The sequence below is a fragment of the Saccostrea cucullata genome, unplaced genomic scaffold (assembly GCF_032062105.1).
Source record: "Saccostrea cucullata isolate Sc308-1 unplaced genomic scaffold, CSIRO_AGI_Scuc_v1 ctg9310, whole genome shotgun sequence".
NCBI classification, from domain to species: Eukaryota; Metazoa; Mollusca; class Bivalvia; order Ostreida; family Ostreidae; genus Saccostrea; species Saccostrea cuccullata.
In genome coordinates this window covers 28682-44375 of record NW_026931700.1, presented here as the reverse complement: position 1 = coordinate 44375, position 15694 = coordinate 28682, and the positions used below count along the sequence as shown (strand labels likewise).

Here is a 15694-nt window from a genome sequence, read left to right as displayed (position 1 = left end):
TCCAGAGATTCTGCGACGGCGTCAGTCCAAATATCTAGCCCAGCAGAATCTCAACAGAGATTACCGCCAAGATTGAATACCCCCCTCCTCTCATTTTCTCTCCTACACTATATACTGATATACTAGCATTTTCTTCACTTGATTCAGCCCTCCCCTTTCCGTCTTTTAGGAATCTGATTGGGAATCTCAGTATGAGACACCGTTCTTTAATCCCATGCAAAGCGCTTCATATGGCACGCCAAATTCACAAAAATGAGCTAAATATAGTTTCACAGTTGATAAACTAGGTTCTTCGACTGTAAACTATAGTTTACAAACCGTGCACAATCAATTCGTTAAGTATATAGTTTTCATCTGTAAAACGATATTTAACGGTTGTTTACGAATGCTAATCTAAGTTTATCTGTCTGTGATAAAACGTTAACAATAGATTTTATTGATAAACATAGATTTACGTCTGTAAACTACAATTTACAATCGTGAACTAAAGCTAAGAGTTGTTTATTATAGTTTCACAAATCGTGAAACTATATTTATTAAATCGTTAGCTGCAGATCTGTAGCGTTATGGTTTTATATATTTGTCTTTGACCATAACGCTACAGATCCTGTAATGCAAAAAAGATGCAATTTACGGCGCAATATTTTTTGCGCGTTTTGTGGGAGAATTTCTCCACTTTCAAGCATTGTTCAATCAATAACCTTTCACTCCCTAATTCTAGACACATATTCTGTAGCCAATATGAATATTTTATACACCTCCCAACCCTTTATACTCGTCTCTACAAGTGATAAACTCGCTTGATTAAAATTATTTGTTAGATTGCTGAAAATTCACTTCTAGCGACTTTAATTATTGCCTGTAGAGACAACTACAAATGGTTGAAAAGTGGATAAAATATAATATACATATTGGCTACAGAATGTGTCTAGAATCAGGGAGTGAAAGGTATAGTTGATTGACCAATGCTTGAAAGTGGAGAAATTCTCCCCAAAAGCGCGCAAAAAATATTGCGCCGTAAATCGAACCTTTTTTGCATTACAGGATCTGTAGCGTTATGGTCAAAGACAAATAAATAAAACCATAACGCTACAGATCTGCAGCTAATTAAATCGATAGCTATAGTTAAGAGTTGCAAACCATAGTTTACAAATCGTGAAACTATATTTATCAGCTAATATATGTTTTGCAATCGCAAATGATTGTTTTCGGTGTTAAGTATAATTTACGGTTCTGAAACATATATTATCGCGTTAACTATATGGTTTACAGATGTAAAATGTGGATTAACGTTGTAAACTAAAGTTTACAATCCGTAAACTATAGTTTACAACCGACAAACATAGTTTATCGACTGTGAAACTATGTTTACCTCATTTGTGAATTTGGCGTGCCATAGCTTTATACCCACGATCTACCTTTCTTCCCTTCATTGCAATTATGAGGAGCTTTACTGACAACTTCGTCACAAGGGGCACGCACTGCTTAAGTTTAAGCCGCCGTTTCTTAAGTTTTTTTTGTTTTTATGTGGCTCAGCTTGGTTGTCTTGCTTGTGAGATTATCTTAATTAACTTGCTATAAGATGTCTTGGCATGGCTTATACACTGTTCAAAACGATCCATGTAGCTGTGGACTGACTGCTCTCACAAGCAGCTGCTTCCTACGAATACTGCCCCTGGGTTTGCCATTTTACAGCTTTTAATTTTGTTTTAAAAATCAACTACAGACGTGTTTACTCTCACGATTTCCCGTATTTTGTACGGATTTTTAGTCCAAAATACGTCTCACATTTTGCTATTATGTAAACTTGTACGGAAATAAGAGATACACTTGTTTAGAATTGATAAGTTAGTTTTCGGTATGATCTATCTCAGTTTCATGCTTTTTTAATCACTAAAAAATTCATATTCAGTTATGTCGGTTTGCCAAAACGCCATGGTATAAAATGATCAAGAAGGATATGGAGATAACGAACAGTATTCAATATCAAAGTTATGTTATTAAACCATGTTTTAGTACTCAGAAAAGCAGTTGTTCTCCATTTATTTTATATATGTAAAATTAATGGAAAGTGAAATCTTACTGGCAAATGCCAAATCTCACGGACAAATCTATAGATAAAAAAATACTGAGAGACAACAATATGGGTAAACAGGTCTGCAACGATCAGTTTTTGGTAATGTAAAGAAGTTCCCTATTTTGTCTTAGGTGGCTAAAAAGTTAAACTAATTATATTGTCTGGAAAGCTTACATGTAGGTACCGGTGAACATGATTTTCAAAAATTATTTTAGAAACAAAATAAGCTTTTTGATGATCTGTGTAATTTTATTGTTATTCATCATAAAGAATAGGTTTAGATACAAACGATCCGATTTTTTTAAAGTGTCTAATTCAATGTAATTGATCAACAGATTGCGTTGTCACTAATTTGATTCGTGTAAAAATTTCACAGATACCAGGATACAATCAGTAAAATGTCTGCAACATATGGTAGACAGCATTGTACAGAATTTAACTATATAAGTTCAACTTTCTGATTAATATTGCACAACAAATTCCGACAAATATAAACCACAGAGTAAGTAAGATTTTAAATGTAATAATTCAATTTCCGACAAATTAATTTTTATTCGTACATTTACTATTTGTTATCTGTAACTATGGTGTAGAGTGTTAACTGTCCATGAAATGATATCTCGAACCCGTATACACATGTACTAGTATAATGGTAAATTTCAATTTATTGCAATATGAAATGGAGATTCTATTTACTTTAAGGACAGATGATACAAACAAATTTTTTCTTTGAAAAAGATTAAATATCATGTCACAAGTTTAGAAAAGTGGATGGTTCTTAGAATTTTTTTCTCCTAAGAACTGGAATATGAAATTTATTTGGAAAATATTAGTAATATTTCAATGAAAAAACAAATATAGACAAATCACATTCAGTAAAGGTTTACAGGTGAAAATAAATTTCAGAATATGTTATCCTGGCGCTAAAAGTGTAATATAAACCTTAGAAAAATATACCAAGCCAGGTGAATTTTAAGAGGAAGATCGAAATGACAAAAAATTGGCAATATCACATAGGCTGATTTTTACCATTTAGCTTTTTCTAATAAAATTCACCTGGCTCGGTATATTTTTCTTAAGTTTATATTACACTTTTAGCGCCAAGATAACATATTCTGAAATTTATTTTCACCTGTAAACCTTTACTGAATGTGATTTGTCTATATTTGTTTTTTTCATTGAATATTACTAATATTTTCTAAGTCTTTTTCATATTCCAGTTCTTCGGAGAAAAAATTCTAAGAACCATCCACTTTTCTAAACTTGTGACATGATATTTGATCTTTTTCAAAGAAAAAATTTGTTTGTATCATCTGTCCTTAAGTTTAAATTAGGAGTTAATGAGAGTAATGCTTTCAGGAGGTTTTCCCTTTATCCAAATATAATAGCGGTGTCAATTAAATGTTTTGCTATTGGAATCCCCAAAAATTCTTCGATCATAAATAGGAAAAAGATTTTTAAAAATAGGAGGTGCATATTGGCACTATGGAATATATGTGAAATATTCAGTGTAAGAATGAGATGTGTTGCCATTAATGTTGACTAAAGAATGACAGTGCTCATGTACGTTTTGCTACACCAATATACCAAAAATACCAAATATCTCTTTGTAGTGGAGACGCATAAATAATAGATGGTGTAAACAGCTCACTGTAGTTAAGAATCAGTGAATTTTATTTATACATGTAAATATTTCAGTAATTCAAATAATTCAATTTTAGTTGTAAGTCGTCATTTGATTGGATAAAAGATGAAATCCATTTCGTTTAACGTAAGTTGCCTATGTCACAATGAATTACGTACGTCAAAAACGTATTACTCCACTTATATTATTTTTTGAATATGCTCAGTTTGAAGCCTTTTCTTGGGGAAAAATTGTCTCATTGTCTACAGTGCAATTAAATGGTAAGGAATGAAGCTTATTTCAACTCATGTTATATGATATAACATAACTTGGGACAGTTTACGCTTTTTTATAAACCGCTTCACAGTTTATAAAGTGTAAACTGACCCAAGTTATGTTATATCAATGTATTACATAAGTTAAAATAAACTTCATTCCTTAAACCCATCTCTTATCCGCATCGCCCCCTTTATAGGAACATAGCACTGAAAAATATCATCGAGTCTTTTACAGAACCTAGCTCCATTAAACTTATTGCATTTGCCATAGGAGTTTCCATAGAAAAACACTTACGAACCCCGCCATTCTATCTATAAAATTGGGAGAATCCTAACTTACTGACAACCCTTTCTATATTACTGAATACTTTCTCTGTTCTGAGTCACGAGGACCTTGTTCCTTAAAAGCAAAAGAAATTTTATATGCGACGACCATTTTGATGGAGGTTCATACAATGTACATGGACATGTATACAAACGCGCAATATTTTTATTTAAATGGCAAAGACCACTGCACAATAAAATCATATTAAGTACAAATTTCAAAAAAATATGTTATTGTATGTTTCATTATCTGATTGGAACGGATCAGTGTATCTTTGATATTTACAAATTATATTTAAGGACCCTTCTGACAGCATGAAGGCGAACAACGTCATTCTCGTTTTCTTGGTTGCCTTTTTGTTTTCAACTGTTTCATCCACCTGTCCAAGTCGTTGCTACACCGCCCTTTCTACGTGTAGCAACAACTGCTACAACACCTTATCGAATATCATCAACAACATCGGTAAACGTGACGTCAATGATGCCAAACTGCGTCAAAGAAGATCAAGTTGTTATGACATGTGTCAAGCCATGTACAAAGCCTGCTGTGGAACAAACTAAAGGAACTGAAATTTTGCCATTATTGTAGTGGTCTTTTGGTCATTACATTGTCTAAGAGCTATTTTAAAGTTTTTATTAAAACATAAGTTTATGTATGATGGGTTGAGTTTTATTTCTGGTTTTCAGTACTGGTATGTCTATTAGTGAAACGACGAGTAGATTATTATTGAAAGTTAAATCAACAGAAAGAATTTATAAAGAGAACCAAACATTTGGTCATAACACTGGTTTGACTAATGATAGGATCAAGTAAGGAAATGTAGTTTTCTTACAGAATTGAAAGCATAGCTTTATAGAATGCTTTTTCCAGGTACTCCGTACATTGCGTTTTTAAACAATACCAGACTAGAAGGACGATCTATATGCAGCAATTATTACTATATATTTCCATTTCTAATTTTTCTCTCTGTGATAACTCTTTGAAAGTGAGCGGATTTAATTTCTTGATAATTCTACCAGAATGTAAATTAGGCAGGTCAATAGGTCAGGAGCTAAAAGGCCTAATATGCATGCATATCTCGTGCGCAACTGTCTCTGAGTCTGACGCTATGGAGGCCAAATATGCATGAAAATCTCGTGCGGCTGCCGTTGTGTTTGACGTCAGTGGGCGAGGATTATTGAAATTGGGAAGGGAGTCCTCGTGTAATTTAACTCTATGTCTACATTTTTAAAGTCTAAATCTACAATTTTATTTCACAATGAAATGGAAATATAAGGAATCACTGTCTAGTTAGTATAGTATGCCAGGGACATCAACAATAATGAGAAACATGGGATAATTTCTGCATAAGTTATGCAAATTATCCCATGTTTCCCACTATTGTTGATGCCCTGGCATACTATGCTAACTAGACAGTGATTCCTTAATAGAACATTATTCCTTGAAGATTTATGCATGTTTTCTCAAATGATGACCAACAAGAGTTGCTCATTCTTTCAGTCATCTTTTTGTCCTTTTTAAAAAAAATTGTATCTCTCAATTTATTCGATACACAAGAGCATGCTCTACGTTTAAAGGATTTCTAAAACGAAGACAAGCAAGTTGATGAAACAAGAATATCAGCATTCTCGTTTAAATTGGATCAGAATAAATCACATAGTGATATTGGAACCTTCTAATCGGACTATATCTTAGCCACTGTCCTATTTTAACGATTCGATGGGATGGATACACCTTTTGGTTTTCAATAACAAAAGATGACCTTGACCATTCTTTCTATAATTTTAGAGTAACCTGTCTCGAATTCCTATCAGCAAATGAAAAATAAAATTGTGATCATATTATGAATAGCGAAATAAACAGAATATAACAGAACATTTCTTACTCTGATCGAATATTGCACTCAAATACCGCGGAATAAGGATTGCATTTCCTGTTTATCTCAGTAATTCTTTATCAGTAACGAAGTGCGGAATATCCTAAAGATAATATGTATGACGAATTTTAATGTCGCAATGATCCCTCTTAAATAGTATATAAGCACGTCCTTTTAAAACTCTATATTCACTCTGAAGACAGGAGAGAAAATTCATAAACAGATATTCAAAGGTAAAGACAGTTGTTTGCAAATCAATCATATTTAGAGTAATTGTTAAACATTACATATATATTTATAAATCAAAACAACCAAACAGCTGAAATTATGCAACAATCAGGCATTTGATATAAGAAAAAGTCCTGCATAAAATAAGTTTTTGTTAACGTAATGCAAACATATGAATCGAAAAAATGAGGGTTTTTTTTAAAGCAATGTGAGCTGCAAATTTGATTGATTGATTGATTGTATATTGTTTAACGTCCCTCTTGAGAATTTTCACTCATATGGAGACGTCACCGATGCCGGTGAAGGGCTTCAAATTTAGACCTATACTCGGCACTCAGGGCCATTGAGCAGGGAGGGTTCTTTATCGTGCCAACGCCCACCGTGACACGGGACCTACGTTTTTAAGGTCATATCCGAAAGACCCGTGACTTTCACTTCTAGTGCCGAGCGCTTGGCGAAGGAACAGTCACTACCTATGTTTACGTCTTAGGTATGACGCGGCGCCGCGATCGAGAATCGAACCCGGGCCTCCCGATCACGAAGCGAACGCTCTACCACTAGGCTACCGTGACCGGTAGCTGCAAATTTGAAGTCGGAATTTTTGTTGCAAAATTGTAATTATGACTACTGGGTATTTCATTGACAGCAAAAATAACATTTATAAACTTCTGTTGTTCATATTTGTGATGGATGAACTACCGGTATTTATAAGCTTTGATTGAAGCAAAATTACATTATTGTCATCCTGTACAATATTGACTTCTTATATAATACTACACATTACCCTGTTCAGAAGTCTTACTTCTGAAAAAAAAAACTTTGTTTTTGTCTAATTGATCATAAATGTTTAAATTACAAGCAACTTTTTCATAATAGCACGTTTTAACAGCAAATAAAATTATTAAAAATGCAGCTCATATTGCTTTAAGGATATTATATACTCGAAGTATCAAGTACATAATATTTTGAAGAATACTCATATAAATTTTACTCTAATACAAGAATTTGTGGACTTGAAATGTTTTCAATTTATTGCTAGTCCATTTAACTAACTCTTTTATTATTGATAATTAATATCTTGAATTCATTGATCAAGGGAAATAAGGATTTGGGAGGTTCCGCAGAATCATTTTTTTTCATTCATATTTAGAGCCCAATTTTATTTATTCATATATATTTTAACATTCCCCCCTTGTTTTTACAGTTTCAATTATACCCATCCGACACTATGAACAATTCAAATTTCGTTCATCTGTTTCTGGCTGCTTCCATTTTTACCATTGTTCTATCAACGGAGTCCACCTGTCCCAGTCGTTGCTACACCACCAGTTCTACGTGTATTAACAACTGCTACAACACCATATCAAATATCATCAACAACATCGGTAAACGTGACGTCAATGATGCCAAACTGCGTCAAAGAAGATACAGTTGTTATGATATGTGTCAAGCCATGTACAAAGCCTGCTGTGGAACAAGCTAAAATTCTTCATATGGACTAGGAGCCATTTTGTTCAACAAATTTTCTGTCCAATGTTTTTAAAATATATCACAAACAAATCAAATGTAAGTTCTTATTTTGTAATTAAAATGAAGAATAATTATGATAAGGGGGAAAACAAAGTTCGTAGACTGATTAAAATCAAACCTTCCACTAGCCAAATTATATGATGGTCACACGATCACCAAAATAAAAGGAGCTTGTGGAAGGTTTGATTTTAATAAGATTGATAAACTTTGATCAATCTCAATACCGCTTGTTTGAAGAGGGAATATACAAGGGCTCAAGGAAATTCCAGAGGCGGGATCAGATGCATAGGAGAAGGGAAGATAACACAAAACCTTGTCTATTACCAACAGCTTCTTATGAAAATTATTTTTAATAAGATAATACAGTACACTGTACCTATTTATTGTTTAAGTTTGACTGTTTTAGACTCCGCAACCTTAGATAATGTTTGATTATTTGGTTAAATAAGGACGTAAGATTCGCCACTCATTCCAATATACGGTATATATGGTACAAAAAAAAACGTTGTTGCTATGTTTACTTAACTTTGTGTGGATTTTTTCAAAACACTTTTTGTCAAATTAATGGTTCAAGTTTTCATACCAGATGCCATTGTTTTCATACTGAATTGTCTGATGGTATTTTCGTTATCTTGATCATGTCAAGGAGCACATGACAGGATTGACCTGTTAACAGGGGAGTTTTCTCCTCCATGACATCTGCTTCAACTTTTAATGTTTAAGAGGTCTCTGTTTGCTCTGCTTCTATTTAATCCATAATAATAATGATAATAATCCATATTTCATCATAAAATACAGTTAAGGACCCTCTCTACACCAGTGTAAAATGTTTTTTGGACATTGAGAAAAATGTATTCTATAAAGGTGTTAATATTGAGATTATAGATTTAATTTTCGATATATGGTATACGTGGCATTTGCCCCAAGAAAAAATAATCAAGCACAACACAGTATCAGTTAATTGAAATCACTGTTGTTTACTTCCAAGGAGAAAATACATGTAAATAACACGTTCAATTTATTTATCTGGGACTTTTGAAATGCTAAGAATACTTGAATTGATTACATATTGTGTAATATACTGTGAATTTAAATTTTTTAAGATTAAGATGTAGTGACATATCACTTTAACTGCAGAGAAATACTTTAGAATCAAAAGTCCCTAGTGTGCAGTGTAGAGAGGGTTCTTAAGCAAAAAAGTCTAATGAAAGATTTCTGATGAAATATATAATATTGTGCCTTCATTACGTAAGAATTATGCAGAAATGCCAATCGCATGGTGTGTAAATTTGTAAACGAGGGAAAGAAATCCTCTAAAATAACAACGAGGTTATAAATGGCCTGATATTGTGGTCATTGACAAATGTCATAAAACATTGTAAATATCACATGGTTCAAAATATTCAAAAGAATATTCTTGTGATATATATGAAAGCCCAACCCCCTAACCATTAAAATGTTGTGACCAATGTTAAAGTATTTTTTAAAATGTTGTTCATACTCCAAGGTCAAAGGGTCAAATTAAAGGTGCAAGGTTATGTCCAAGGATACAGCCGTGACAATGTTTCAATCTTGGAAAAAAGGAAAATACTTGTGTATATTATCAAGACAATGAAAAATATTTAGTGTGCAGTCAAAGTGTTCATTTGGTGTTGCGTATGTACAAGTATGGAGATAACAAAGAATAATTAAGCTCAAAAGTCCGTTAAATATTACAAAATTGGAGCAGAGCAGACACATGACATCTTAATCATCTGAGGTGGGATCAGGTGCCATGGAGGAGTGAGCATCCCCTGCCGAACGGTTACACCCGCCGTGAGCTCGTTGTCATGATCGGGAAACACCGTAAATATCCATTGACAATTCAGTGTGTAAATAATGGCCTAAGAATATCTATGAAAAATGTAAGTCACATTTGATTTCATTGTAAATTTTATTTGCTGACAAGTTCATTGTAGAACTTACGAATTGATGACTTTAAACGAGACTGCTGATATTCTTGTTTCAGCGTCTTCTTTGTCAATAATTTACCACGTTTTAGAAATTGATACACGTACGTTGTGCATGCTCCTGCGTATCGAATAAAGTGAGAAATCTAAACCCCGTATGCAGGTGAGGAAGGTATCTTGCTGAATAAGTAAGGGAAGTTGAAAAGCTTGAGTCATCACATTTATCACAAATCTTGGTTATAAGATTGTCATTAACGTCTTTTTCAGGTAAAATTTGTAAACATGAAACATATGGTACATGTAAAGATAGGCATTTAATTAAGGTGCTAATGAATAGAATAATAAGCTAGCATATCATTTTTGTATTTAAAAATTTGTACTAAGACAAATTTTACTTGACCTAACACAATTAATTCAGTAATGATAAGGTTGATTGCAAATATTTATTTCTCATTAATTGTAAATAAATCAATAAAACGGTAAAAGAGCATATATTTATAATTATTAAAATAATTAGGATTCCAATCAATAAATTATTGAAGGTTATCCTCTGATTCCTTTTTTTTTTTTAAATATTGTTCATTTATACAAAAAGAAATAAATTGCTGAGATCTCGTATATACAATATATATAAAAGAGGGCTTGAATTGCTACCGACCGAAAATGTGCATCTTTTTCAATATCACCATATTTCTGCACTTTCTTGTCATGTATTTTAAACTGGCATTAGGATGCACACCACATGTTAAATTTGAGCAGGGCATGAGAATAGTGACTGATGTACTGTATCAGATCCCTGGGATTGGTTTAAACATGTGTTCTGCTGAGTGCCTCGCTCACACGGACTGTCTGTCTGTTAATTACAACATGGAACATTTAATATGTTACCTGAACAAAGAGGACTCCGTCACAGAGAGTGCAAAGCAGTATGTTTCTGTGACCAAGAGCCAGCTACAGATCGTATGCAAGGTATGAGAAGGTGGGATAGCATGGATTACATAGAATAAAGCTCTACAGCTTTTATGATTATCAGTATGTAAAAATTATGCAAAAAAAGAATATAAAATTGGAATTACCCTAAACCTTCTATAAAAATATATTTCGCAGCATCATGACTTCGTGTACATGCATTTCTGTATATATGTATGGATATATGTAACACTTTTCAGGATTGTTTGAACTCTTGTGATCTGTCATGTCCTCCAAGACATAAATGTATGAAGTCCACGTCTGGTGCGGCTACATGTGTCGCCTTAGGTGTGTACGAGTTTTGACAATTTCAACTTTCAGACAGGACTTGTTACAGATTCAAAATACTAATACTTAAAATTCTTTTTTTTTTTGTATAGTATTTATTTTACTTGTTTATTTCTCCGGTCCTGTTTATTTTATAGACTGCGGAGCTTTTCCTTCGCTTGAGAAAGGTAAGAAAGACAAAGATCAGGACAATACAGCGATTGGCGCTGACGTCACCTACTCTTGTGATAAAGGCTTTGCGGTAGACGGTCCACTAACTATAACCTGTTCTACCAATGGCCAGTGGACACCACAGCTTGGACGCTGCTTACGTAGGTCGAAGTGCAAAAAACCGACTAAGTGTTCATCTCTTGAAATTTAAATTTCTTTATATCTACTTCTCTGCTAGGAAAAAGTTCGATCGAAAACGAAAAATTACAGTTCATGCAGAAATACTAGTACTAGTATTTCTATTTACTGCATTTTTGAAACTTAATAGATATACATAGAGATGTCACTACTATGCAGAATAATTTCTTAAAGCTTCATTTGTTTCGAAAATATTTTATTGAGGTCGTCAAAAGGATTGGAAACATTCTAAACAATTTACTAAGATCTTCTCCTTATACATTACAATAAATTATGCAAATCAAAGAGAAAATAACACGATTGAAAAATCAATTCAAAAAAATTTAAAAAACAAGTGAAAAATCAATTAAATTACTTATCAACCAGAGAATCTATAATTATGTTTCGTCAACAAATTTATTAAAAGTAGCAAAGCATCATTTGATTTTAAGTATTATTTGATTTTATTATTGAAGGGTGCAGCCATATTCCAGAGTTGCAAAATGCAAACACAAAAGATAAAAATCGGGCATTCAATGCCGTCGTAACGTATTCATGCAATCCATGTTATGAGAATGTCGGAGATATTTCTATCAGCTGCCTCGCAAATGAAACGTGGACTCCAATCCAGGGTTATTGTAGGGGTAAGTACTGAAATACAGCAATAAGTGCTATTTCTTTTGTTATCAAAAATTAGTAAACCTGTGACAAAAGAAATTTTATCAGAAAAAAAAATTGCGCTTTATACGCAGGTAACCGTTAAGGCCCACTTGTTATTTGTATACTATCTTAAATTTTCCTTTAGAATACTATAGGATTCCAGTTGTGTTCTATTATTTTCCTCTTTGTATTTTATACACATGGTAATTTTTTCCATTTGTGTTCTATTTAGTTTCAAATTGAAATGAATTATTTTCTACTTGAATTTATAAAATGACAAACCCTTTCCAACTATACTATGATTTTTGACTTCGTGTTCTTGGCACGATAATTAGACACACTTTTCATTTTTTTTAGCATAACTCAAACCTCGATCATACATATAATAATTGAATGAGGATAAGGTAACGCTGTCAAATGTCATAAATGTCAAATGTTTCCCTTTCCAATTATTTTAGTACTTTTTACTTGCATCTTTAACCTTACAAATTGACTTATTATTCAAAAAATGAAAATTTGTTATAACTTCTGATTAGAGAGGATTGGGCATTCATACTTGAAAGGGGTATTACCTGTGAGATGACGTTTTATCAAATGTGCTTTGATTTTTGAGCCCACTACCTTGTTCTTTATGCATTTTTTTTCCAGAAATTATCTTTGACTTAACTTTTATTTTTTTAAATAAGTACATTCCAACTCATTTATATACATTCTAAAGTGGTGACCACAAATATAATTACGGGAAATATAGTAAGGAAGAAGGGGTTGCATGGTGTTGCAAACACATTTACTTTCTATTGGATTTTTCCAGACATGTTAGTCACGTGTAACAGTGAGCCTCCTACTATTTCCAATGCAGTTCTTACCTCTGGCTACGATAATTTTTGTGGTGCAATGGCAGACTACAAATGTAATGAAGGATACCAGGGAAACCCGAGTTCGGTATGTCAGGATGATGGAAACTGGCACATACATGGACGATGCAAAGGTAAAACAATGTACAAGTGTCTTTTTCTATATTTTATATTAATAAAATTATACAAGTGCTGTCTTTATAAAGAAACTTGTTTCTTTGCCAAGCGCTCGTTACAAATGAAAATTTCACGATATGAATAATGGGACTATAAAGATCCCTTACTCCTTAATTACCTTAGCTAAGTAGCGAGTAACTGTCTTACTTTGAAGACCTTCAGCGGTACTGTAAATCACGTTTTATTCGCGGGAACTTAATTTTCGCGTAATTATGCGAGACAAAGAGCTCGCGAAAATTTCATTCTCGCGTTTAAAAGCATTCCTGACGATTATACAGAGGAAAAACAACAATTCGTGTAAATTATGTCTCGCTAATAAAGAGTCAATAACTATCTCGCGAAAATAAGGTGTTGCAAAAATTTAGTGATCTACAGTATATGATAATTTCTCTATATGAGCAAAAAATTCTTGAATGGGATTTATATCAATATGCAATTTATCAAATGAGTATTCATTGTTAAACTCGATCCTTTCTATCTAAAAAAATACAAATCACATACTGATACTTTTTTTAATTTGGATCATTTAGTATTACGTGTATAAAATTTATAACAGTAAGTTTTTATAGCATTTGCAAAAGATACTTTTTGATAATATTTTGAAGCTATCTGCACTAATGACTATATCGAGGAAGAGCAGAGAAAGGGGGAGTACATCCAGTTGTGTTGGCGGGTGTTTACAAATACGAAGACTTACGATGAGGCCATGGCAGATTGCGAGACGAGTTCCATAAACGGGAGACTACTCATAATCAACTCGAACCTTAAAAGGAACAGAGTGAGCTCGGCCTTAATAGACGGCTTTGGAATGCCTAGTAAGATTTTTTCATTGTGTAGTTTGTATGAGCAGGGGCTAGAATTCACCAATCAGAAACTAGTAAACTCTTGTCAAGATCACCGTTCCTAATCATTTACATTAATTGATTATTATCTAAGTCATTTTTAGATCGCTAGATATCACACGTACCTTTTAAACGTACATGTAATAATTATTAATTTATTAAAAGTTTTCATTAATTTTCCCACTGATGGCAGTTACTGTATTTGGAGCACATTAACAATCTGCCAATGAAATAGTGTACGCTATAAGACAGACCAAGTCCTGTATGAAGAAAAATTGAAGAGTGATAGACCTTCTCTATAATATAGAGATGTTTCTTTCTGATAACGAATTGAAATCAGTTATTTGTATCATACAAGATCTGCAATGAATTTGTCTTCTTGTTTTCCTGTCAGTGAATTGTCTACTAAAAAAAGATTACACAGCTTTATTTGTCAACCTTTTAACTATGACCAGCCTGGTGTCCTTTAAGCACTTTGACGTTCTACAAATAGACGCGTACGACTTTATACCCAATTTTCATGAGAAACTTTTTAGGTATTTATTTATCTGTAAGATGATATTTTTTGAGTTTTGTTGATCTGTATGATCTTTAACAAAATGAAATTTTCGCGAGCAAATGGATTTGCATAGCATTTTTCAGTCGATGGTAAAATAAAATTCTGCAATTAAAAGTGATTATATATCAATACTCATGGATTTTATGTAGTATATACGTTTAATGAATACTTATTCGACTTTTTCACCAGATAAGACTCTTTATTTTTGGGTAAATGGGAGATACGGTGTACACGGAACCTGCTATGGATTCAGTAATGGTGAACTTAGCAAAGACAATTGGATGAATGGACAACCAGATCGCAGCGGCAACTGTCTAGCGGTTTCGTCGGCGGGTTCTTATAAATGGAATGACCTCGTATGTACCAGGAAATTTGCATACATTTGTGAGGCTGCTATATACTAAAAACAGAGTAACATGTTGTAAAAAGTATATGTACAATTAATTCTCGATAAACCGCCACCCTTTGTAATTTAGAAATCATGGCGGTATAACGAATTTGGCGATGAATTGAATTTCCCATCTTTTAGAAAACAAGAAGAAGAGTTATTGTTCTTAGAGATACCATTTAGCGTTTCTATTCTTATTGTTACATGTACATGTATATAAAAACATATTTCTGATTGAAAATACTTCAAGTAATTTTTTTAATGTACAATTTCGCTAAAACAAAATGTGCAATTATGAAATAAAGACAAATATTTGTATATGAATGTAAATCTGCACGTTCGATATTGAAAAAAAAAACATACTGGGTCGATCGTCGTGATTTATTGCCCATAATAAGTAAAATGAATTCTTGAATATGTTCATTGTTCATGGTATCATTGTTGATGGAACGTTCACAATTTATACCGTATGATTATTTTTTCCAGCAAACTTTGCACAGTTTAAAGCAGAGATTATCAAAATAATATCATTATATCGGCGTACTTTAACAACGACCGCTTTCGTGGCGAAGCTGTGACTAAATGATTATATTAAACAGAAAACAAAATTATTACAACAGTTCATGTTAAAATTATTGTTTATTTAATTCTTGTTTAATTACTTAATTGCATGTACCTTGTCTGCGTTTGCATGCTTTACAACAGGAATAGTGTCAACTAATTAGCCGCGCTTCACTGACCAC

The 15694-nt window shown here is 32.9% G+C and overlaps 1 protein-coding gene and 1 long non-coding RNA gene across 2 annotated transcripts; both read left to right on the top strand.

Annotated features, from left to right (window-relative positions):
* Window positions 1-2493: 2493 nt before the first annotated feature.
* On the top strand, window positions 2494-4959 carry LOC134233318 (uncharacterized). The gene is made up of 2 exons (XR_009984974.1): window positions 2494-2579; window positions 4604-4959. It is a non-coding gene; the product is annotated as an uncharacterized LOC134233318 (long non-coding RNA).
* A 5516-nt stretch (window positions 4960-10475) lies between these two features.
* On the top strand, window positions 10476-15445 carry LOC134233316 (sushi, von Willebrand factor type A, EGF and pentraxin domain-containing protein 1-like). Its single transcript, XM_062715286.1, has 7 exons — window positions 10476-10856; window positions 11057-11144; window positions 11282-11455; window positions 11948-12115; window positions 12943-13119; window positions 13768-13977; window positions 14753-15445. The coding sequence occupies exons 1-7, from the start codon at window positions 10551-10553 to the stop codon at window positions 14965-14967; spliced, it is 1338 nt and encodes a 445-aa protein (XP_062571270.1). The 5' UTR covers window positions 10476-10550; the 3' UTR covers window positions 14968-15445.
* Window positions 15446-15694: the final 249 nt, after the last annotated feature.

Bases quoted from the DNA above. Each gene is read 5' to 3' on its own strand.
- LOC134233316 (XM_062715286.1), top strand. From the start codon at position 10,551: ATGTGCATCTTTTTCAATATCACCATATTTCTGCACTTTCTTGTCATG. The intron at 12,116-12,942 runs GTAAGTACTGAA...GGATTTTTCCAG, and splicing joins AATCCAGGGTTATTGTAGGG to ACATGTTAGTCACGTGTAAC. The intron at 13,978-14,752 runs GTAAGATTTTTT...CTTTTTCACCAG, and splicing joins AGACGGCTTTGGAATGCCTA to ATAAGACTCTTTATTTTTGG.